The sequence below is a fragment of the Hetaerina americana genome, unplaced genomic scaffold, assembly GCF_022747635.1.
Source record: "Hetaerina americana unplaced genomic scaffold, ioHetAmer1.1.p SCAF_1, whole genome shotgun sequence".
Taxonomy (NCBI): Eukaryota; Metazoa; Arthropoda; class Insecta; order Odonata; family Calopterygidae; genus Hetaerina; species Hetaerina americana.
The window spans coordinates 1,106,340-1,131,860 of NW_027286069.1; the positions used below are offsets into that span (position 1 = coordinate 1,106,340).

The 25,521-nt window shown below is 39.3% G+C and overlaps 1 protein-coding gene across 1 annotated transcript; it reads right to left on the minus strand.

The window, feature by feature from the left end:
• Window positions 1-11,885: 11,885 nt before the first annotated feature.
• Window positions 11,886-25,421, minus strand: blw (ATP synthase subunit alpha blw, mitochondrial). Its single transcript, XM_071584506.1, has 11 exons — window positions 25,305-25,421; window positions 24,836-24,958; window positions 24,647-24,760; window positions 24,362-24,558; window positions 24,119-24,262; window positions 19,684-19,832; window positions 16,447-16,616; window positions 15,315-15,629; window positions 13,990-14,134; window positions 13,709-13,826; window positions 11,886-12,282 (listed from the first exon to the last, which is right to left on the minus strand). The coding sequence occupies exons 1-11, from the start codon at window positions 25,368-25,370 to the stop codon at window positions 12,162-12,164; spliced, it is 1,662 nt and encodes a 553-aa protein (XP_071440607.1). The 5' UTR covers window positions 25,371-25,421; the 3' UTR covers window positions 11,886-12,161.
• Between the last annotated feature and the right edge of the window lie 100 nt (window positions 25,422-25,521).

Sequence of the window (25,521 nt, forward strand, 5' to 3'; positions counted from 1 at the left end):
CTGAAGTCTGCACAGCCATCACCATCGCGTTGAGAATGTGTATAAAGTTAACTCTTTTTTATTGTATGGAGTAGGTACATGTTTAATTATTGCTCAATTTGCAATAAAAAAGTAAAAAAATTTTTTTCTTTGTAATTATTTATTTCTCAATTTTCATAAAAAAATAAATGTAATTTTTAGAAATATAAAAATAGGAGATTTAAAACTAAGTTCACATTGACATATAATTCTTCATGTGGGAGGACAATGAATGCGTTCCGTAGTCGAGTGTGCTATCACTCCCACTTGGTGAAGGAACTGCAATAATAATATAGGGCCATCAGAGTAGGATGCGGTGGAGTGAGAAGGGGTAGTGGGTATGAATGCGAATTATCAGCGGATAAACCGTTTTGCCAATTAAAAATAATCTGAGTTATATTCTGTGTTGCCAAATTAACTTCGTATTGTGGTCTGTTGGCGGTTCGTAAAGAACCACTTAAAAAATCGGCAAAAATTGAATGACCATACCTATTCGCAACCGCGTGGGTCAACGATTTCATGCATTGCAAAGCCTCAGCGCAGATATCATCAGGAGTTTTGCATAATCTATTGCGCTTGGGTGGTAGAAAAATCGGCCTCTCTGGTAGGCCGTCCGTACTTTCCACTTCTCAATTAATTGTAAAGTGAAATCTGTTGTCCACATCATCACTGCTATCAACAGAAAAGTGGAAAAAAACAATCAGGAAAGTGCGAAAATGGTAGAGAGGTTCACCTTGTTTGAGATTCACGTATGCACTGACTCAATGTTGTGCAACAATGTGTAAAGAACTCCATAACGGATGGGATTCAAAAAATACTAGAACGCATCACATGAGATGCAAGATTCATAGTTGCGGAGCGTCCCGGATGCTAGAAATGAATCCCAGACGCAGTTCGCGCGACTAAGAGTCCAAACAAAGAATGCCAGTGAGTATTAGCCTTAAAGACAGCATACAACTTCATTTTGTTGCCTGGTGATGATGATGTAACACATCGAAACCCGGTCGTAAAATAAATTTTATCTAGTAGAAAAGTGCTACGATCCATTACTCCAAACTCGCTTCTCTTCATGTACTAGTCCACAGACTAGTTAATATCCCATTTGATAAAATTAATTATTTGAAATAGGTATATAATATTAAACGTATCGCCATACAGAACGGCTTTAATGGGAGCATAATAGATAATTAAATTTAAAAACACAACTTTAAGAGACTCATAAAGAACTCCTACACCCACGCTCACCAGAGCCCCTCCGCTACATTGATCTTCCTTACCATCCTCATTTCACTAAAGGTATTCAAAACAGTTAGTACAAAGATTTCTTTCATTAGCAATAATAAGCTTATGAAATAAGAAAAATCAGGATTTATTATAAGAGTATTTGGTCAATGTGATAAAAAAGTCAAAGAGAAATGTTATCTGCGATTGGTTATGCCTCATTTAGAATGTGCTGCAAGTACATGGGATCCTATGGAAGTTGGATTAATTGCCGAATAGAATCGCATGCAGCGTAAAGGAGCTAGATTTGTAAAACATTGTTATGATAAAACTAGGAGTGTATCCAAAATATTAGAGCAACTAGGCTGGGAATCACTCGAGCAGGAGCGAAGGTTAAATTACAGATTAAATCTCTTGCATAAATTAGAAGGACATCTCTTTAGCAGTGATGTTGAAAATGTATCATTACCCCCATCGCACTACGGTAGGAAAGATAATGCTAGTAAAATTAGAGAGATTAAGAGTAGAACAGATAGATTTGAAATTTCATTTTTGCCACGAACGTTAGGTAACCATAATAACATTATTCGTCCACGGTAGGGTATGTTCAGGTAAAATTATTCTGGTGTGTATTCACCCCCTGCCACACACCCGGTGGCTTGCAGGGTATAAATATAAATAAAAATAAAATAAAACCTTCAGCATTTGTTGGAGAACACAAAATACGAGATCGACACAGCCAATAAATCAGGAATTTACCAAATATCTTGTTCCTCATGCGATGTTCCCTACATGGGACAAACACGTAGAAACATTAAGACGATATCAAAGGAACACATGGCCCATTTTAAATATAACAGATCGGAAAAATCCAGCACTGCTCAACACTTACTCAACGCAGGACATAATACCTCAGAAAACAATCTTCATCTCATCAAAGGGAACACCTGTCTAGTTAAAAAAATTGCTGTCTCCGGCGTAACTTCATGGAATTTGCATCTTGAAATCAAATCAGGCCTGATGATGACGTTCATCGTCGAAACATGAGTCGTGTTTTTAAATAAAATGTGTGGAATTACAAAGTCAATAATTTCATTTCAACCTGATTATTCACTTGACGCTTAAGGAAGTCTCTTTGTTCACATATTTAAAACGAACGTTATTTGTATGTGACAGGGGACATATTTTGATTAGTATTTCAAATTCTGTCATTTTTTTTTTAAATTCCTCTCTTTAAATCACCGCACTTCCTTTCATTCCCCCCCACCCCTCGCCCACTGCAACGCCCCCCCTATTCACCGTCATTGGATCTTCTAATTTTGCTTTCAGCTCCCCCTTTTAAGTACCCCTCTTAAATCACCTCACTTAGCCCCCCCCCCTTTACTGTCATTGGTTCCTTCAATTTTTGCCTTTTCCACTCCCCCTCTTCAGCTTAATGTTCTCATTGAAAGTTTGTCTGTTTCCTGAGGATCAAGGAGAACGAACGATGCTGTCTGGTAAGATGCAGTCTAGTAACTCCGTGTTTCCGGTGGGCCAGGTAACGAGGAAAGGACACCGCCGTATGAGTTCCCTGGGTGACTCCATCCTGTCGTCAAAGGCATGCAACGTGCCTCCGCCATCCTGCTGCCGCTGCGGGTGGCTCTCCAGTAGGGAAGAAAGCGAAGCCGTCTCCTGTCGTAATATACGGCCTCACGGAGGTCCAGAGCCAAATCAACGCCCTTGAGCCTTCCCCGGGGGATGGGTTTGGTTTGGAGGTCCGCCGGGCCTCCTTCAAACTCATCACCACCACCAGGGAGCAACACGCGAAGACCCTCGACCTGCTGCGGGACAGAAAAATGTGGTACCACACGCAGCCCTCCGAGCGAGTGACAGGGATGAAACTCTTCATCAAGAGCGTCTCTCGGAGGATTGCGGAGGAGAGGCTATCCGAGGAACTAAACTCCCTCGGATACATGGTGCGCAGAATTCGCCGGCTGTCGGCCATGGAGGCTGGGAAACCAATCAAGATTGACCGTCACGAGGAGAATGTAGTCGAGATCAATCCGCCGTCTCTCGGGGGGACATCAAACAGATTTACCTGATGTGCTTCGTGGTGGTGGAGTGTCCACGGAGTCCGGGACCCGCTGCAGTGCAACGATTGCATGCGCTTTGGTCACTTAGGCATCGACCTGCTGGTGCACCAGGCGCTACATGCCATGCGCTGGGACGCATGCGGTTGAGGAGTGCTCCCGAGGAAGAGGCGACGTCGCAACTTGCGCTAACTGCGGTGGGTCCCAGCCAGCTATCTCACGGAAGTGTCTCGTTGGTCAGGAGGCAGAACGCTTGAAGCAACAGCAGATACCATCCGCACCGTCTAAACCTGCGCCGGGGACGCAAACGAGGCAAGCGTCCAGAAATCCGGCCCCTGTGAGGGATCCCTCGCGTCCTGTCGAAAAGCCCACCTCCTCCTTAGCGCTGCAGGAACATACTCATGGCCACTTGGAGCAGCAGTCTGATCAACCAGCGGGCTCCTGAGTCGCTATTGAGGCGCCGATGACTCCTTCGCCTCCACCTGCAGTCACCCTGTCTGCCCACGTGGCAGACGCCCAGAACCCGCCCGTCGCGCCGGGAGACTTCCCCTGGGGACTGGTCACCCCAGTTGAAGCCCTCCTAACGCCATCCGTGAAATCCAAGAATGGGAAGCTAAATAAAAAGAAAACTCAGCCCCTGAAACACTCGCCACCGCCGCGGGATGCAAACCCACTAGATCCAGGCTACTAGCTGTGGCCAGGGCTGTCTCTGGAGTGCGTAGTTTCCCTCTCCGCGACGGACGGGGGGGACCGCGAGCTCTGGGAGACTATCGCATCGATCGCCAGGATCCTTCCAGTCCAGCTACTCCTCTCGCTCCTGGAGGGACTAGTGGCCAATAGAACGGTTCAATCAGCACCCCATGGCTGAACGGACCCTCCTGCTTGCCCAGTGGAACGATAACGGAGTTCTTCACCGGCGTGAAGAGCTTCGGACATTCAAATAGGATAAAAATGCTGACGAGACGCACCTCCACCCCTCTGATGACTAGCGAATACCGGATTGGACCATCTTCCGGTCAGACTGGGATCTCCAGCGTGGGAGACCATCTGGGAGTGCGGCCATCCTCGTCCAAAGGTCCATAGACATCGAGCGAGTCGCGTGATTCAGCACCCGCACGCAGAGGCTGTCTCGGTGGACGTCCGGACACGGGGGGGGGGGGGGTGCCTCCGGGTATCATCCCTGTACCTTTCACTGGGAAGCCATGGGATTCGGTTCTCGTCATGGAGCTCATAAGAGATGGCGGCCATGCCATCATTTTGGGGTTCTTGAATGCTAAACATCCCACTTGGCATTCAGAGTCCCCAAACCGGAGAGGAGAGGGACTGCGTGAGCTGGCAGATGAAGATTGGTTGACGGTTTTGGGCCTGGTGACACCCACGCATGTACGGGGCGATGTTCTCGATGTCGCGATCGCTCGCAATGTCAGGACGTCCCTGAGCATGTACTCATGTGTGGAGCTGTCGTCAGACCATAACCCGACACTGCTGATGGTAGGGACGATGGTTTCTTTAGTGCCTCCAATGCGCTGCCTGGACTTATCATTCGCCAATTGCAGCTCGTTACTTCGCCGGGGAACTGCCAAGGGAGCCGCCGCTAACAAAATCGCCAAAGATGGCCGATCGAATGGTCAGCCATCTCTCTCGGACTGTCAATGCTGCCATGGAGGCCCAGATCTCGCTGAAGGACACGCGGAACTTGCACCTTCGGATTCCTCTTCCTTCAGCGATCTGCGGGGTCATCACTTGCCGTAACAGCGTTCGGTGGCAGTGTACCGGATTGATGACGTCTGGCGACAGCGCTCTGAGCTGAATATCGCGGTGCAGAATACCCTCCAAGAACTGGAAGGTGCACTTGCGGAAGGAGTTCCTTTCGGTTGATGGCAGGGAAGACATCGGATCAGTGTCGAGCGGCTCTGACAACATTCCCAATGTGGTCATCAAGGAGCTTTCAAAGATGGTAGGGGTGTACTTACCCAGCGTCAGGATATCTCACTTCCCGACCACTTGGGAGAGAGGGAGAATCGTCTCTGCCGAACACACAGAGATCGGATGTGGGTCCCGGAGAATTCCGGCCCTTTTCTCTTCTCGGCTGCTGCGGCAAGATATTCGAGGGACTGATGCAGCGGCCACTGGCTGACTTCATGCGCGAGGGTGACATTATCCTGGTGGAACAGTTTGGCTTGCGCGACCATCATTCCACGGTCCATCAGCTAGTGAGAAGAGCAGCTTTTATTACCGACACCTTCAACAGGAAGATAGCAGTTGCCGGAGCGTTCTTCAACATTAGCAAGGCGTTTGACCACGTCTGGAATCCGGTTCTCCCGTGGAATATGAGACGACTCCACTTCCCGACTTAGGTAATCAAGTTGCTCCACTCCTACCAGCGGGACAGGACCTTCATGGTGCGATGGCTCGATGTGGCCTCTGGGTTACGACGGATCTCCGCTGGCATACCTCAAGGGTCCGTATTATGGCCATTGTTTTTTAACATCCATTCCTGCGACGTTCCCACACGGCGTTGGAATCATTAAATCCTGTCCCTTTACGCAGAATAACGCGGTGCTCCTGTGCAGATCCTGGAGGAAGGAGACAGCGGGGCCTTGTCGACGAACTGCTGATGTAGTATCGTCGATGGCGCATTGCAGTCAATGCACAGAAGACGAAATTGATGGTCTTCCACACGGGACGTGGAGGGCCGCTAGGAGTGGACCTGTCGGTGAATGATGTCGTCCTACCGTGGGAATCCGAGGTTCTCTACCTCGCAGTGCTGACGGAAACTACTTTGGAATTCTTAAGCGCTTCGTGTTCGTGCGAAGGCATTCGCGGCGCTTTGCCGACTCCGGCCGATTATTCGCCCGCCTGTCCAGGGCATGGATACGAAGCGTCGACTGTACTGCGTGTGCGTGTTGGCCGTCATCACGTAAGTAGCGCTTGTATGATCAGGAGTGTCGCGAACGAGTATCGCTCGAATCCAGGAGGGGCAGAATTCGGCTCTTTGCTGCATCTTGGGGCGCGGTCGTTATGCCCGCGTCTCCGAAATGTACGAAGACGGGAAGTTGAAGCGCTTTGACATCCTTCTGCCGAGAATCTCGGGAACCTTCTTCGAGAGAGTAGCGGAGTCGGAGACGTCTCCCATCCGGAGGGTCGCCGACATCCAAGTCTGGCCGTGGGACCGCCACAAGCGCCGCATAGGACACTGAGAGCGCCCTTCCAGCGCAGAAGAAGGCTGTCCTGACCGGGGAGGCATTGGATCGCCCTGACAACGCGGAAGATTTCTCTTCGCCGTCGTAGCCTTAGCGGCTGGAAAGGAGATTGGCAGCGGTCTCACAACGGACCGATGCAGTCCAGCTGTGGAACACGTTTCCTGATTAACTCACAACTTCTGTGCAATTGGTTTTTTTCCTTCGTTTTGCCGAGGAGGGCTACTTTGTAGCCGAAATACGCGTATCCGACGCACACTTTTGTCTTTGGCTATTCGTTGTTATCTCTTTACGTTGCTCAATTTGAGTAATATTCTCCCAGCAGTGAGTTCCTTTTTTGAATGTGCGAGTGTTTCCCTGAATGCTCGTGAGTGTGTCAGCTCAGGGATTGTCAATGGCATGGAATTTATTCCAGTAAACAGCCACTTGTAGTGTGTGTATGTGGTATCCTTTACGGAGTCCCTTTATTCCTGTGAAGGATCCCAATTGGGCTTGAGTGTGTGTATCTGTAGTTGGTCACTGGCAAGGAAGTAACTTTCCCGCAAACTGCAACAGAAGATTCAAGAAGTTCTCTCGTGTTTCAGGTTGCAGTACACCGACGTTTCGAAGGCTGACTCTGCCATCGTCTTCAGGGTGAATGTTGGGGTGTGTTTTGTTTGGAGAAACAAGATATTTATTTGGTAGTTGTGTCCATCCAAAACCTACCTTAACTGGTAGGTTATCTGATGAATAAAAATTTTATAGTTATTATTTTTTATCATGGATAGCTAGTAGTGGGTAATACACTCTTGCATAAAATTGTGAAAGAAGAAATCTTTGGTGCTATTCAATAAAGTATTATCATTGGCCATGCATATCCATTTGTTGCTGCAGTCATCACTAGTTACACATATCATTAAATAAATAAGATTTGGGTACGGAATTGCATTAAAAAGTAAAATCGACTTTAGATAAGTAAATTTGAACTATAGTCATTTTCTTTCAAATAAAAACTTGGTAACCTTCTAATGAAGTGTTACTATTCATTGAATGGATTTTTAAATGACAAGAAATTGTAGTGCATTCTGTGTTTATCACAAACTCTAATTTTTAATTTCCTTTTGAAGCATTTTCATAGCATTGAATTGTACCTGTATTTTGTACTTATCCTTGTGTTTGACGACTCCCTTACTAACATGATAGGCATTATAAGTGAACAATAGAAATAATATTATTACCTTTTTAAAAGTTAATGAATAGCTTACTGGCATGGAATTTCTCTCTAACAATTCGCAGGCACTCGATCTTCAGCCATAAATTATAATCCGAGCAAAATTAGCTTGTTTACAAAATACTATTTTGTTAAATTTATCAAATAATATTTGAATTCAAAATTCATCCCGCAAAAATATCAAATGATTACATATAGCTATATTTCGTCCAATAATGCAATCTAATTTTGTATAATAATGGGTATCAAATAATCTTATGTGGTGATAACGTTGCAATTTAGTATATGCTATGGAATTGTTTTATTAGGCGCATTTACGCATTTAAAGTTGTGATAGGTGGTATGCCTTAAATTGCTGAAGTGTGAAGCAGTGTTAGGATCAATATTTTTAATTAAACTTTAATTTTTTAATTATGGGAGTTCTCCTTTTATTAAACAAATAAAAGGAGAACTGCCATAGCCGTAATAAGTTAACAACACTCATCCTGCAATGAAAACAAATTATGTTGTGATGGTTTGTAAAAAAAGAAATTCCATGACAGTGACCAACCAAAACCTCTCAACCTGAATACTCTTCTGTAGTAAAGGATCTCAGGTTTTCCCGGCGTATGGTATTTAACAAGTTCTCTTGGGTTTCCCACCGGGTCAGGTTGCAGTACACCGACGTTTCGAAGGCTGACTCTGCCATCGTCTTCAGGGTGAAGTCCCTGACTTCACCCCGAAGACGATGGCAGAGTCAGCCTTCATTTGCCCTACTCTCTATCCTTTTGTTGATGATCCTGAGAACAACTTTAGCCACATGGGGAGTCAAACTTATTGCTCTGTAGTCCTCACATGACGTAGACTTTACCTTTTTTCGGAATAGGAACTAACGACGAACTCACGAAGTCTCCCGGCCAGATTCCTCCCTCAAAGATTCTAAGAATCAGTCCAGAAACCTTATAATAGTTCCGCAGGAATGTTGTCTACCCCCACACCCTTATTTTATTTCTCTTAATGCCTGGACCTAAGCTATCTTCATCTACGTCATATTCTCTTTTTATCTAGGCTTGTTGGCCTAAGTCGTTCATCATACAGTTCTCACATATATTCCTTCCATCTCTCTTGGATCTTTTCTGTTTCAACTGTTATCTTACCCGACTTATCTCTAACTGTGAACACAGAGCTTCCGTTTTTATTCCGGGATGTTTTTTTAACCTGCTTGTAGAGCTCGCCAATTCTGCTGTCTATTTGTTACCCATCTTAATTAATATTTAACTCTTTCTACTTCCTTTAGCCTAGCTCTGTTTAAATTTTTCCATTTTCTTTTCTCATCTACCTTTCTAATGGAAAATTCTTCTAGTGGGCCCCTGAGCCCAAAAATGACGATGGCTCGGAGAGCTCTTATTACCTACCACTAAACCCATCACAGGGTTTGGCAAATACTGAGCGAGTGACAGGGACGCAGTTCATACTTTAATCACATCTGCCGACGGGCTAAATGAAAATGATGATTTCATCTGTGTCTAGACTCATCAGCCATTCGGGAGCATGCCTTTAGGTGCCTAATGTTAAGGCAGCTCGGGTTAGGACACCGTACGCAGCAGTACGGTCATCTACGTAGCTACGGATAAGGATTAAAGAGATGATGTCCGAATGTAAATATTTTGATACATGAAATTGCTTCTACAAACATTTGTGACGATGTGAAACCTCATGATGGTTTTTGCGTAATCCCGAGTTCACTTTACAATTCATTCAGCAGTCTCTATTAAATTTTCCCATTTGTTTCTTTTAAATAAGTGATTTGGGCGATTTCTGATACTAGTTTTGCATTAATTTTCTCCTCTCGGGTTACATTTAAATCTACAGATTATCCGCGTTTTACATTATTTGATAATTAGGTAAGATAGCATTAAATTTCAATAGTTTTAAACCTTTATCTCCTTTTATGGTATTTTACTCCAGGGCAATTTCTCTGTCAGTTTTAAAATATGCTTTCTGTCGCGTGTAGTTCATTTACATTTAGGCGTACTTTTCTAGCTGTTTTATTTTGTTACACTAGGTATCAATTAAATATTTATCCCACAATTCGTCTTCGTTGGTTTCAATACTTTTTGGGCTTACTAGTCAAACAGTGACTCCTTTTGCAAAGGTTTGGCGAACGTCCTATGACTACCCTGTTGGATTCATGCAGACAGCTGCTTACATTTTCCAAACACATACTTACGGTTGAAGATTATTTTCCGTAATATTTACGTACCAAAATAACATTTAACAGGCACACAAACGAGGCAAGGATACACACACGATGTTATTTGTCATGAAATTAAGCACACAAAAAATATATTCTTACCTCTATATTTCAAACATCTGTAGCCAATAACTTGACAAAATCAAGTTATCACAAGAATTAAACTGTATATATGCGGAAGGTGCCAAATTTCTTCTGCCTATAGAAAGATCCGTCTTTTTCCATCTCACGTTAATAAAAACCGTCATTTTTTCACGGAACGTAAGTGTACTCTCGAAGAACCAATCAGATGTGACCAAGATATTAACAACGCTCCCGACAAGACGATTATTCTTCCAGTTGTCTCGCTTCTAGCACTTGGAATTATGGGGTTGCAATATGGCGTATTTAAGATTAAATTGCATCAAAATCCGTCGTAAATCTGGATGCCGAAACAGGCGCCCCTTCTAAAGTTTCAAGATGTCATCCACCGTATTCTAGGGAATAAGGCGACTAAATGAGTCCGGACGTAGCTTTAGTACTACACCATCTTTTCGTCATGGCCAGCGCCGGTGAAGGAAAAAATATGCCGTTTTCCTTTCTAGTTGATTTATCTGCCTCTAAGACTTCTTTTTTCATTGATGGTTATCCTTATCAGTTTTTACGGAATGAACAAGCTTTGAAAAGCTCCACACAAAATGTTATTTCACTGGCAATGAAATTGATATTATTATATACTAATTCTCACTTTCCTATGTATATAAAACTATCTCAGCTGTTTAAAATCAATGTCATTTATGCACATCAAATGCCAGGCAATCTTGAATTCCTTGCAATTTTCACTAATCCAAGTCAACTTCCTTCCTTTGTTATTAACTTAAAGAGACCTTTATGGAACAAAATAGGTTAACTGTTCCACCTAGTTTCTCATTCTTCTATTGTGACATTATTAGGCTCATCAATTCCAACATCTCCTTAAATGATTGCGAAACTAGAGCTTGATCAAACCTAACTGACAAAGAATTTCACATTAACTTTCATTACTACCTCCAAATTTTCCCATGCGACTGTTACTAATAATATGTACACTAAAAATACTCTGTTCTAAATTATATTTTGAAAAAGTATGGTGCTTGCACAAATTTATCATAATTAAGTATTCCTGAAGTTGCACTTTTAAAAATGTTAAACTAACAGTTTTAAGCCGCTAGAAACAATGCAGGTTTCATTGCAATCCATAATTAGCCCATTCAAGCACTATGTAAAATCATTTAACTGGGATAGAACATAACTAGAAATATATGGAGATAAAAATTTCTCAATTTTAAAGAATGAAAAAGCCTATTACTAAATTAAGTGATGCAATGAACAAAGTTAAAAACACCAACACATCCAAATGCAAATCACAGTACATCTGCACTGCCTTGAAATTTTTATGCAGTGGCATCAATGCTTAGATGGCACACGTGATTTCTCCTAGTTTAATAGCTTTTGAAAGATATCGCAAAAAAAATGATCCAGTCACCTAAGACTTAAAACTAGATGAGAAAGGTTTCCTATATATGATTATTTTCTTTTCTTTATGTATTTTATTTTCACAAAACCATAAAGAGCCAGCCACCATAAACATCAACCTGAAAGTCTGTCTGTTTGTTAGGTAAGGAAGTTCACCCAATGGCATGTGAAATTCACCTTTCAACAGGGTAGGGCGGCCAGCTCTTTTCCTTGTTCCGCCTGTGGTTTACTAGGATGATCAGGTACCCAGATAATCACGCATCTTAGTTGAACTGAGGGTGCCCAGAGAGGCATGCCCAGGTATCGAACCTGGGCCCTTAAGTCAGTAATCCCATTCTCTACCGCCAAGGACAACCATGGCCCCCTCGTCTTGTCTAATTACATAATATTAGTATTATCAATATGCACGAGAAAGTGCAGTAACATAGAGAGATAAAATATTTTAAGGGTCTATAGCAGTTTTTATTATTAACAGAGTACACTCATTGCTCTACAAGACACCAGTTGGACCATACTCCTTCCCATGAAAGGAACCTGACAGCATCTCTTCATGACACCAAGTTATTAAAAATCTTTATATACAGATGCCCCAGCTGTGGACTTTGCACTTACAGTAGAAGTCTTTGACTTTCTATCATGTACACAGTTGAAGAGCAGAAAATTGCACTTCAACAACTCAACACACAAAACTACAAGATGTGATTGCAGGCATTAATTTACTTTGATGGATTGAAAGCCGCAATAAAGTCTGTCACCACTTTCTTCAGCTTAGCATCTGATTCATCAGTAATTTTTCCATCCTTGGCAATGTTACTCAGAAGTGCAGTTTCATTGGTCCTGAAAAATGAAAAAGTGTATGAAAATACTGATTTCCAAGTTAGGCAGAAGTTTATCATTAAGGTAAATAGGACAATGTTTGTCTTCACTATCAAACAGATAGTTGTTCTTGGTGATTCGTGAACTCTCAATGCTACTTGAGATTTTTTTAATTTTTTTTTAATTTTTAGGAGAAAACCATTCACCATATAACTATGTAGAATGAAATTACAAATGAAAACCCTTGAGGAAGACAATTTAGTTGATCAGTCTCCATTTAACTAAAATTCAAGCAAAAGAATTTCTGAATTTCAAAATACACAGTTGTTGCTAAAATAGTGTTTGGGGAATATTAAAACTTAAAAACTCTCCCTCAAAGGAAGCAGTAGTGTTAACAATGAATGTCATATGAGAAGTAAATTGAGCTCTATGTCCTTCCTTGGAAATCATCTCCCCTTTCTATAACATGTCAAACCACCACCTAGATGTGCAATACAGAGTAACACTCCATTAGCCCCCTAACATTACATAGACCTCATATGATGACTTGTTCTGGTGACAAAATTATTATGTAGCATATATTCTATTGTTTCAGGCTTCACTTTGTGGAAGTATTTAATATCCATACTAAAAAGAAAGATTTACTTTTCCACAGATTTTATTGTACGTACACTGCGTTTCACCGACTTGCGGCATCATCAGGTACTATGTAACATTCTAATATTAAATATTTACACAATAAATTAGAAAAATAAATAATTTGCGATTACTTAATATCTTATCTACAAAGAAATTTAATAATTGAAATTATGATGAAGACAGATTTTGAAAATGTTCAGATAAAGCAGTTTGTGCATTATGGTATGCTAATTCATGCCCTGGAATGCTTCCCATTTATCAAACAAAAACGTTTTACATACAAGACTAAAATATAGGAAAATATTTTTCCAATCTGACATTGTTTTTATATCAATCATTTTATTTACTTAATTCTGTGAGATTTATTCCACATCAATTTTCAAGACTGTACGTCCAAATTTGACAAAATAAAGAAATACTCATTTGGTTTAAGAAAATTACAGAGCACAAGAAAAATGCATGCCATTTGTTGTTTACTCCACAATTAAAATGAGTTTAATGTAAAATATTGTCACTGATTGGGATAGTTGTTATGAAAAATTCAATTAAATTATAATACTCAATGAAACATCCAGGAATGTTTTTAACTGAAGGTTTTACTGGTTCTGGCATTGTTTTTCCTCAATCGTTGGTTAGTTTTGTTAATTTTTTACAAATGCGGGAGAAAAATGTACCAGTGCTTGATGAATCTGAACTGCTCATTTTTAAATTATACTTTTCCAAGGAGTAAGCCGCAAAAACTCAAAGATTTTCATGCTAACCACAATGAAATAAAATAGGTTCACAAAAAGATGAATAAGGCACTTACTTAATGTGCTGCAAGAATTCCTTCTCAAAGGCAGTAATTTTGGAGGGGTCCATTTTGTCTAGATACCCTCTAACACCACAGTAGATGACAGCAACCTGTTCCTCAATAGCCATTGGCACTGATTGGGTGAGGAAAAGACAAGAAAAATTTATTGCATCACAAATTCTAGACCAAGTTTTGAAGTGAAATTTCACAAGACACTAATGGTTCTCAACTGGTTTAAGATTCTACAATAATATCGGGAAAAAGTGCAAAAAATTGCAAATTAACAGCCAACTAACCATACTGTCCCTGTTTAAGCAATTCTGTCAGTCTGACACCACGGTTCAGCAGCTGCTGGGTGGCAGCGTCCAAGTCTGAGCCGAACTGAGCAAAGGCAGCCACTTCACGGTACTGAGCCAACTCAAGCTTCATGGAACCAGCAACCTAGGTTATTGAGTAAGTAGCAAAATTTTAATTCCCAAATGCTGGAAAAATCCAAGTTAATTACTAAAATGAATGAACAATACATGTTTGTTTAAAAATGGGCATTTAGCCAGAACTGGCTGGCAAATTGTAGTATTCGACACCTCTATACTTCACAGAGATAAAAACAATTGCACTCCCCTCATCCCTAGTAGTAGTTTTTTGTTTGCATACAATGTTAATTCTTCAAATAAATCATTAGTGCCACTATTATTTTACTTTTCTCAAAATCGCCAGTTATTGCTGATGTTCCAATGGATAAAATTTATGACAAGCAATTGACCTACTTCCTTGACTTGTTGCCTTTCTGGCATAAACACACACATTCCATTAAATAATTTAGGTGTTCAAAGGGAAGCATCTCAGAATCACCAAACATATACAGCCTGACACTGATTCACAGAGGGATGTGTTGGGATTGCTCTGAAGTTGAAATCCTCCTTTCACTGATGTGCTCATTAATTATCCCATTATTCATTAACAATGACGACTAATCCCCAAGTATTTCTATTCATTCAAAACCCGAAAAATAAGCACATCGCTAATATCACAAAGAAAATTCTTATAAAACTTTTGGTGATCAAAATCTGGATGCTGGCAAAAATATTGACATCTTGACATTTTGTCATTTAAATAATTTATGAACCTTTGTCCGAGCAATCCTCACTCAGAATTCATTCCCTTGGAGAATTAGACATCATGCAAAGTATTGACCCATTTAAGAGGCCACATAAGAGGGAGTGCTTGTTGCAGACCATCTTTAAGGCGAGGGCCCAACGGCCACTTCCAAGAATATCATTTATTACCATTCCTCTGAGACTGATCAGGATCTAAAGAGAGAGAGAGTAAAAAATGCCATTGCTTGCCAAGTGGGAAATAAAACTATTCTCTCCCCAGGGTGACAGATAGATTTCTTCCTCAAAACTTGAAGAGTGCTAAAATTGTGAAGCATTAAATTAAAATTTAAAATATTACATCAAACATAAGAATTTTTACATTATATGATTACAAATGTGCACAAAAATAAATTAAATACCTATAATCATCAAACTTTTGATACCATTTCCGTCCACCTTTGGTCGCAAATTGAACCATTGCTTTTCTGAGAACAATAATATAACCCAAGAACCTATTTATGTACCTGCTTCATTGCTCTTGTCTGGGCAGCAGATCCTACACGGGACACTGACAACCCCACGTTAATAGCTGGACGAATACCCTTGTAGAACAACTCTGTCTCCAAAAAGATCTGTCCATCAGTAATTGAGATGACATTGGTTGGAATGTAAGCTGACACATCACCAGCTTGAGTTTCAATGACGGGGAGGGCAGTCAGGGAGCCACCTCCATTGGTGTCATTCATTTTGGCTGCTCTCTCGAGCAAGCGAGAATGAAGATAGAACACATCACCAGGATAAGCCTCTCGGCCTGGTGGTCGCCTAAGCAACAGAGACATCTGCAAATATTAACAAAATTATTATTGCAAAATATTGTTTAAAATCCATTTAAAGGTCAATATAAAATCAATGGTCCTTCAATTTCACACACTGCAAGCCAGGAACCAACTAGAACTCAGTATAACACCCAATACCTAGGGAACTTGATCACCCTATAACTTCATTATGTAATAAATCAGGCAAGGCATTCTGAATGGCAAATTTATATTACAAGTAATCTAAAAGAGATTAACACATGCATAGACATGGATACTGCAACATTGCATCTTTTCTTAATGGCAAAGCACACATTTTCAGCCATCACAGGCTGCGTGTTAATTATTTACAGGTGAATGTGCTTTTCCTGGTTTGTTTTACATGAGTCACCATTTCAGTCTGCACGTGAAATTGTCAGTACTTATTGAAAAAAAAGTGATTATTAACTCACCATTAGTTGATTGCAAACTTAACATCGCAAGCAATTACATTACCTCTTCTTATACTGAGATTTCACCGTACATTACAATAACTGGCAACATTTTCAAAATGTTTTGTAATGAATTAATATCATAATCCTATAATCCTAGGACTTTCCACAGATAATTAAGTTCAATATACAATGATAACACTATAACAATGAATGCGTGCTATTGTGCAAAATTCATTTAAGTACAGAATTTTTTTTCCAGATTCACTACCCTACATTTGCCATGATAAACATTCATATAATAATTAGCTGAGTTCTAACCACAGTCAAATTTGATAATTTTTTGAGGATATTCAAATTTGTACAGATAATTTAAAAATAGAACTAGAAAATAGACAAGTAAAAATCACCTGTCTGTATGCAACAGCCTGCTTTGACAAGTCATCATAGATAATGAGGGCATGCTTGCCATTGTCACGGAAAAATTCACCCATGGCACAACCAGAGTATGGGGCCAAATACTGCAGTGGGGCGGCATCAGAGGCAGTGGCAGACACAATAATGGTGTACTGCATTGCTCCTGTAGAGGTGAAAATTAAAATCAGAATAAAAACATTTCTTAAGGCAAGTTATTTGTCTAAGTAAGAAGCAATTATTTTCAAGACAGTTTACTTAGTGGCAATCAAAACTAGATTGGGAAATAAGATGGAATGAAGATTAAGACATATTTGGATTTTTTAGTGGTACACCAAGTGTTGTTTAGTTAAGTGTTGACTTTAAGAGTACATATTGAAACATTGAACAAAATCTGGGGAGTGCAATATGATGAGGGTTGGACAGATCATGTTTGTTTCCACTTCATACTAGAGAAATGCATGGACAGAAGAAAAAAGAATGTTAATTGTGTATCTGTAGACTTCAGAAAGAATGGTAGGGCAGAGGAAAATTGTGGAAGGGTTTGAGGGAGTAGAGTGAATATAACCATTTCTAAAATGCTGCAAAAGAAATTTAAGGAAACACGTATGGTTGGTGTTGGAGTACACAGTGACCCGGTTGAAATTAAGTATGGCATGAAACAAGGATGCGTAATTTCGACATGTATATCTAATTTTTTCTCAGAGGAATGTATAATATAATATAAATATATACAAACACACACACGCACAGACTGGAGATGTAAACGTACCCATCTTATAAGCCCTTGATGCAATTCTGACTGCTGGGAATGTAAAAGATAAGGGGGTATCCATAAATATGTTTTTGAGGTAACAGTGTGAATGAATTTCAGGGTAGATTTATCCAAAACAACAACAACTGTGTTTCATAAGGATACACAGGAAGAATGATCGCAGCAGATCAACATAAACAGCAAAAGAATTGAACTAGTCAATGGCTTTGCATATCTTGGCAGTATTTTTGAGAAAGATTAGAGAAGTAGGAATATGCAAAAGAATTAATTTGCCAAGGAAGTGTTTAAAAGGGTATTTCCCCCACATTATTGATGATGTATGGCCTGGACGTAATGCATGGACATGCCATAAACAAATGCCAACTAACCATAGCGACTATGGTAGACTAGGATGGATTAAGGACGAGATTTACTGCAAATAGGTGTGATAAGGTGAAAAATGAGTGCATAATGAATGAATGTGAATTGGGTTCACAACTGATAGATAGGCATAAAAGAAGAGCACTACATTGGTTTGTACATGTTAAGAGAATGGACTAGTGTCAAATTTCTAACATATATGATAAGTAACGGTATTAAATGATAGCAGAGGTTGAGGTAGACTGAGAAGTCAAGGGTGAATATAATAGACAAAGAATACTAGTCTCAGGAACATAAGAGTATGCATAAAGAAATATAGGAATGTGGCAGAGGTGGATGTAGTAAGGACAGGAAATGCATAGAAAATTAAGAGTGAATTCATGAAATAATATCAAATCAGGTTTGACTTAAACAACCCTGGGAATGGCATGAAAGGTATACATTAATGAATGCGATAAAAATTACCATTGACAGCAAGATGTACATAAGATTCAATAGCTAGACCTCTCATACATACATGCCTAAATAGTATGGCTAAAAACTGAACTAAAGGCAGATGAGTCAAAGTCAATACTTCTAGCATGGACAACATGTCATTTTGCTAATTGTCCCGAGAAAAGTGATCTTCTATCAAGAACAACATATTTGGCGGATTCACCAGGTTGGCTACACAGCAATGCCTGTTCATTTTTAACCCAGAAATAAAATTTAAAAAACTATCCCTTATCTCTAACAATGAACCATCACAACTTCATCAATATTTTACCAACTCCCAACAAATAAATTGGTTCAAAAGGATGAACAGTGAAGCAGTCAGCAGGGCTGTCACAATTATTATCAAGGGATCTTCTTCACATTTGACCATCTCCATGATCAAACCGTTTCCCAGATGTGCTGGGAAATTTAAGCAAACTTTACTTTTGGCCATGGGCATTTGACAGGGAATTTGGGCTCCCTCTCTTTCCCTGTTTTTTCAGGGCTGTTAAATATGATTGTCCAGCATTATCTCCACGAAAAGAAAAAAAAATTATGTCAGAGAATCAACTTCTACTTAAACCATAGGATACATCATATTAAGTGTATGTTAACAGAAGCTCAGAGTAGGAATGATTATTTACTATAGAAATAGAGTTGTCATGAAAAACAAGTTATTTCAATAGGTAGTTTGCTTGCATTTAAATCCCTCTCTCCAATATTCAATATTGAGTAGCCAAAATAATTTAATTAAAATAATTTAATTAACAGTTGTCAGATATGAAAATGATATGATTCTGGGCACAAAAGAAATATTTAGTCCCATTTTACTACAGCTTTGTCATTTTTACAAAAGTGTCTCTCTTGCCAAAATGAAAATGCTATTTCAAATTGTCCTTCAAATGTGAAAGGTCATTTCAAAGTCAGGTGAAAGAAAGAGATTTTGAAGTAATAATTACAGTTCAGCACAAAGAAAGTAGATCTTTTGGAATAGAATGGAAATATGTATCACATTATGAGAAATGTAAGCGGTTACAGGAGTTGAAGATTCCTCATTTCAAAAGATCATCAATGAAAGTAAATTACTGTAGAAAGTGGAGTTCCCAACCATTTCAAAAAATGTTGTGGGGACAAGATGACAAAAAATGTATTGTCCCAAGTGTTATTTTCAAGAAAGTGCATTAATTATTAATTTAGAAAAGTATAAATGACAAGGAATGATTACTGTTACATATAAAAATGGATTGCATAATATTTCTTCAGAGCATTTCCTCCAATGCCTTCCATTTTCACGAGAGCAAAGCAGTCATTCTGGTAAGTGAGGGATACTTTTCAATTTCCACACAATAAGTGTCAAGTCTTTCCAGCAATATACTACTGTTATGACTGATGGAGAAACAAAGTTTTAGATTCAGCTCGCCGTTTATTCCACTTAATTTCATCAGAGAGTGACATGAATACAGTCCTGATCTTCAAAGAGCTAACTTTCAAATAGAATACTTTTAACCCCACCAACTCAACTACAGATCCAATAACTAAGTGTCAAAACATCCCCATCACCTCCACGGCTAAAATTATGTTGCGGATGCGTGACATCAAACTAAGTAATTTCAGGGCCACTTACCACTATCAGTCAGCCTCTTCACAATCTGAGCAACAGTGGAGCGCTTCTGTCCAATGGCCACATAAATGCAGTACAGCTTCTTCTTCTCATCAGTGCCCTCATTGAATCGCCTCTGATTAATGATGGTGTCAATGGCCAATGCAGTTTTTCTGATGAATATATAAAATATTATGTAATTATAGTTATGATACCTACTATTAACAAGTAAATCCTCGTGAATCCTTCAATTCAGCATACTCCACTAAGGATCAAAACATACCGCAGATGTAAAAACCTTAAATACCAATATCAACCATTTTAAAAGCAAATTTAATCATGAAATAACGTGGAGATAAGATTTAACTAGAACAAACTCAGATGAATAACCTTTACATAACAGAATACCGTTATGAAAGACTGCATTTTTCCATAAATCTATCTTACTGTTTGACACTAACCACTCTCTCATGTTCAGTAAACATATTTCAACTTGAAGATTAAAATTCTCAGAATAAATTACCTAAAAAATGGCCAAGTAAGAGGCAACCAAATTTCTAAAGACATGCAAATTGCTACCTTTGAACTCTGAATTGAAATTTCAAATCAAATGAAACAAATCTAGATTCACCATTCAGTACATTTCAGCTACGGCATATGTAGAACTATTATAATAGAATAATAAAACGAAGTGATTTAAATGATTCTGAAGCATGACACTTCCAACAAAGCTCTGATCAAAGGGTTTCCTAAAATGGAACTGTAGAAGTTGACCAGCAATCCATAATGCTTGGGAATTAATAGGCCAATTAATATGGTCCATGATTCTGTCCACAAATATTCAAGAAAATTAATTCTGATACTCAAGATCACATTTGAATAATTCTTGTTTCCTTCAGACTAAAAAATGTAGGTCACCCCAGAGGAATTTTTCCCTGAATGTAAATCTAAGGTCTCTGAATAAATAAACTTGGTATTTTTTCAAACAGAAACACTTCTTAATGCCATAAGACATGTAGGCCACATTATCAGATTTGCACTGAAACCGGTAGTAATATAAAAGTTGCGTGAGAGAAAAAATACCAAGTTTATTCATTCAGCAATCAAGAGTTTTCACAAAGTAGAGCCTCAAACCATCAAATTCATATCTCAAGGGATCTATTTAATAAAATAATGGGACAAATATTGGCCAGGTAGCTTATAAATGAAGTCAATGTCCCTCCTACAACTTTAAAATAGTATACTGTATAATTTTACTTATTTTCTAGAGAGATCCAATTACTGGTTCCTCAAGAATGGCTGACCCCCCCTTGTATTAGCTTTTGTGACATTTCAATAGTGAATTAAGAGTTTTTGCTAACTTTACTCTTGGCAGCTAAGATACAAAAATTTCTCATTCTTGTCTATACTATCAATTCATCCCCATTATGATGAAAACTAAAACTAATTAGAGTGTATGAGCCATCAGCTACACTGAGTTAAAGGAATGAAGGCTGCGCCAGTGTTTTCAGGGTTGGGATCCATTACTCCAAAGTTAAGCTGTTTACTTTTTAACCAACTCCCAAAGTTGGTAAATGGCCCAATTATCCGATGGATAATGAATACATAATTAACACATTTGTAAAAGAATAATTTTTCACAAACATATGAATTTTGATCATGTAAAGCAAGTGACTGGTCTCAACAGAATAAAATACTTTCTTTCCCCGAGGATCACATGAATTTAAACCTTCACATTTTTACTAAGCATCTCCAATGCCAGCAAATGTGAATGCTTTACAATATTTTCCAAACTCTACCTTTCCATACATTTTGAGACATATTGATCATTTCAAGATGGGTTAAAACTGAAACTGGCCTTTTGTCCCTGATATTCAAATGTATGACTACAAATGCAATATCTTTTATTGGATGACAATGAAACAACATGAAACAATGAGTTTTGGAAATTAGTGGATCCCCAAGGATTAGATAATCTTTGCAGAGACAAGTTCTTCAATGTTGGGAGTTGGCAAAAAGCTGAGAAAAACTTAGAACAAGGGTGGGATATTCACTGATACAAACTTCAGGGAGTCATCTGTTGGTGTGCACACAAATATGTGAAATTACACAGCCAACTACACACTTGACTAGCATGCCAACCCATCAAGTGAGATAGAGGTATCAATTTTCATTACTATCAAATTATAGTGTTTTTATAAAAAAAACAATTTTTTAAGGGATTAACTATTATTAGTTTAGAAGTTTAAATATTAAAAGAGAAATTAAAACAAAGGTAATTGTATGAACCAAACATCTTAGAAAATCTCAATCTGTTATCTATAAGAACTTCTTCTTGGGATGTAAATTGTCTTATGTGCGAGGAATTAAGTAATATTTAGAATTAATATAGTCGATTATCCTTGAGTTCAGAGAAAAATTGATCAACTATTCCCTGTGGTAACACACGCTATTAGTAAATAAAACGAGCATACTGAAAGAGAGAGAGCAATCCAGTGGTGGTACCAAAGCAATGGACATATTCTGACTGATTCAGACAATCTATTATTCTTGCTCTTGGTGACTTATGAGAACAATACTTAGCGTACCTCGATGTGAATGGGAACAGTGTGCGTGCAGAGGAGGCTGGACAAATTGAAGTCAAAGGGATTGTTGAATGGCAAATGGCACTAATGCATAAGACTTTCTTCTTTGTTGCTGCAAATTAGCCGGATTAAGTCCAGTTTCTATTTCAACCCCCATAATCTAACTCACCACGGCATTGCCTGTAGCGCCCTCCCAGCTCGGCATGCCAGAATAATTAATCCATGAGCCACTTTGGGCACATGTGGCACAGGTTCATCACCTCCGACCTAGACCCTTTTATCCATACTAAAAAGAAAGACACTTTTCCACAGATTTTATTATACGGTACAACGAGTTTCACTGACTTGCGGCATCATCAGGTACTGATGATGCCGCAAGTCAGTGAACCGCATTGTACCGTATAATAAAATCTGTGGAAAAGTATGAGTCTTTCTTTTTAGTATGAATATTAAATACTTCCACGAAGTGAAGCCTGAAACAATAGAATATACTAGATCCTTTTATCTTCAGCCAAGTGGCATTCTCGGGTGGCACCGCAGCCAATCATTAAAAAAACCATATGAACTCACTACTTTCAGCCACCTTTTATGAAAACCTGTGCACCATTCCACCAGTGAGACACCAAACATTTTTTCCCATTGACATATGAGAAATTTTACAAATTTTTGAGGTATTCCAACAGCATGTAGTATATTTTACTGTTTAAAGCTTCACTTTGTGGAACTATTTCATATCCATACTAAAAAGACTGATTTTCCACAGATTTTTATCATAAGGCACAATACGGTTCACCAACTTGCGGCATTATCAAGTACAAATTTACTTAACAAACAGTGCAAGAATATGCACACTCCTGGAATATGGACTGAGTGGGGGCGCGGAGGGGAAGGTTGGCCTGCGAGGGGTAGGGGCGATTGGGTGCTCACCTCACAAGCCCTCCTACCCTCCCCACTCAGTCCTGAGCGCATATATTCTCTCACTCTTTGTTAAGTAAATTTGTACCTGATGATGCCGCAAGTCGGTGAACCACATTGTACCTTATAATAAAAATCGATGGAAAATTACTTTTTGGTATGGATAGCAAATAGTAATTTGTCAAACCAGTGTTCTCTATGAATACTACTCACAAAACCTCCGGCTTATTTATATGGAAATTCCCGACTCCTCAGGACTAATCTTATTCCCCTAACTTTTCCAGGTAACTGGATAGGCGTACTCCTGATCATTATGGAACAATGTTCATACATTTAACCAAACAACATTCCGAAAACTAATGATTACATTGAAATCTACGAAAGGAAATATTTCATATCTAAAATTGCAGGTCAATTTTTTTTTGTTTGTATGGCTGCAACCTTTTTTCCTTTATTTCCTGCTACATTAATTATTGCCTCGACAAATTGCTCAAAACAATAGGCCAATAAATTGATATATTTCCACTCCAGAAAAATGTAGAAGAATTAAGAGGAGATTGCGTGGGACAAATAAAATCTTCAGAGTCCACAACCAAGGTAGCTACCATATGGACACAGGAATCAATATTTTGCAACAAAATGAAGACTGTTTAACCTCTTTTTCATAGGAAGACGCAGAATAACTTTTCACTGCAACTATCCGGTGTTCATCAAGCACACACTATAATATTCATGCTCGGAATTCCCTCTCGTTAAGGAGTTCCAATGTCCCATACCAAAATAAAGGTTTATCATTTAGGGAAATGATATTAAGTTTAATGAAATTGGCCCACGCGAAGACTCATCCCATGGGCTAAGTTCAGCGAATAGAAATGCGCAATGGAAAAATTAGCAAATTCTTAATTTACCATAAAATTTATACTGAAAATAAAAACCAATCTTATTAATTGGAAAAATACCCTGTCTGTCTGTCTCCAATAATCAGTTCTCGCTGGCCTCGTCCAATAGGCACCAAGGAATCTACTGCTTTAATTCCAGTTTGCATAGGTTCCCTCACAGATATGCGAGGAATAATACCAGGAGCCTTAATTCCAACCCTTAACCTGGAAAAAGACAATAGAAAAAATGATGATGAGTTATCTTTGATTGACGCATGAAAATACAAAGTGTCATCTACTCGAAATATAAATTCCATGTTATACCTTTGCTTGGTATTCACAGGCCCTTTCCCGTCAATTGTGTTGCCGAGAGCATCAACTACTCTCCCCAGTAGATCTTCTCCCACGGGAACATCAACAATAGCACCAGTTCTTTTCACTATGTCACCTTCTTTGATCAGTTTGTCGTTACCAAATACTACAACACCTACGTTGTCAGGTTCCAAGTTCAGGGCCATTCCCTGATATCGAATTAGAAAATAATTTGATTTCAATTAATTCGAACATCAATTAATGTAGCCATAGAAGTTACGAATAATATCCACCCACCTTGAGGCCCGAAGAAAATTCCACCATTTCATCAGCCTGGATATTCTTTAATCCATAGACTCGAGCAATACCATCACCAATACTAAGTACACGGCCAGTTTCTTCTAAATCGGCCTGGAAAAATGAGAGGATTATTTTCAGGTTACGAGTTGTCTTCCCAGTAATGTTACTTCAGTATAGAATACCAACCTTGGGTGCTGAGCCCAAAATTCTCTCCTCAAGGATTGATGATATTTCAGCCCCCCTCCTTTCTTGAGAAATATGTATCTTTCGACTCGCAACCTGGAGGGCCGGCCATGCCAACTTCGCAACCTAATGGTAATGCATAAATACCTCAGTGCAATTAACAACCCTTATCCGTGTGCAATCATAATTAAAATCTAACTTCGTTCCAATTATGGAAAACGACGGCAATACAATAATGACTGTCGCGAAAGTAAATAAATTCTTCTTTATTCAAAAAAGCAACATAAAACGCAATAGTATGCAATAAAATCATATCACAAAATTAAACGGTATCGATCGCTAACTAGTATGGTAGATCACATATACATACCCGCCGGCAAAAAAATCATATTTCATGGATATAAGCGACCTATCATGATTAAAACATTACACAACTTGCATAAGTCGCACAGAGAATTATGACTATGATTACCTTATTTCCAGACGAAGGGAAATGTCTGGCCACGGAAGTGGCTAATCTTACGGAGAGGAGAGCCATCACGACAAGCCCAACCAGGAACCAAAGATGGAGAACGGTCTAGTGTCTTGAACCCGGGTTCCTATCAAAAGAGTCTCCAACTCAGACTCCCAATTTTTATTGAGTCCTATTTTGAAATTAAAAATTCTTCTAATACTTTTGTTGAGCTTTT

Bases quoted from the DNA above. Each gene is read 5' to 3' on its own strand.
- blw (XM_071584506.1), bottom strand. From the start codon at position 25,370: ATGGCTCTCCTCTCCGTAAGATTAGCCACTTCCGTGGCCAGACATTTC. The intron at 14,135-15,314 runs GTACATAAATAG...TCAATAACCTAG, and splicing joins AGACAAGAGCAATGAAGCAG to GTTGCTGGTTCCATGAAGCT. The intron at 13,827-13,989 runs GTTAGTTGGCTG...TCACCCAATCAG, and splicing joins GCTTAAACAGGGACAGTATG to TGCCAATGGCTATTGAGGAA.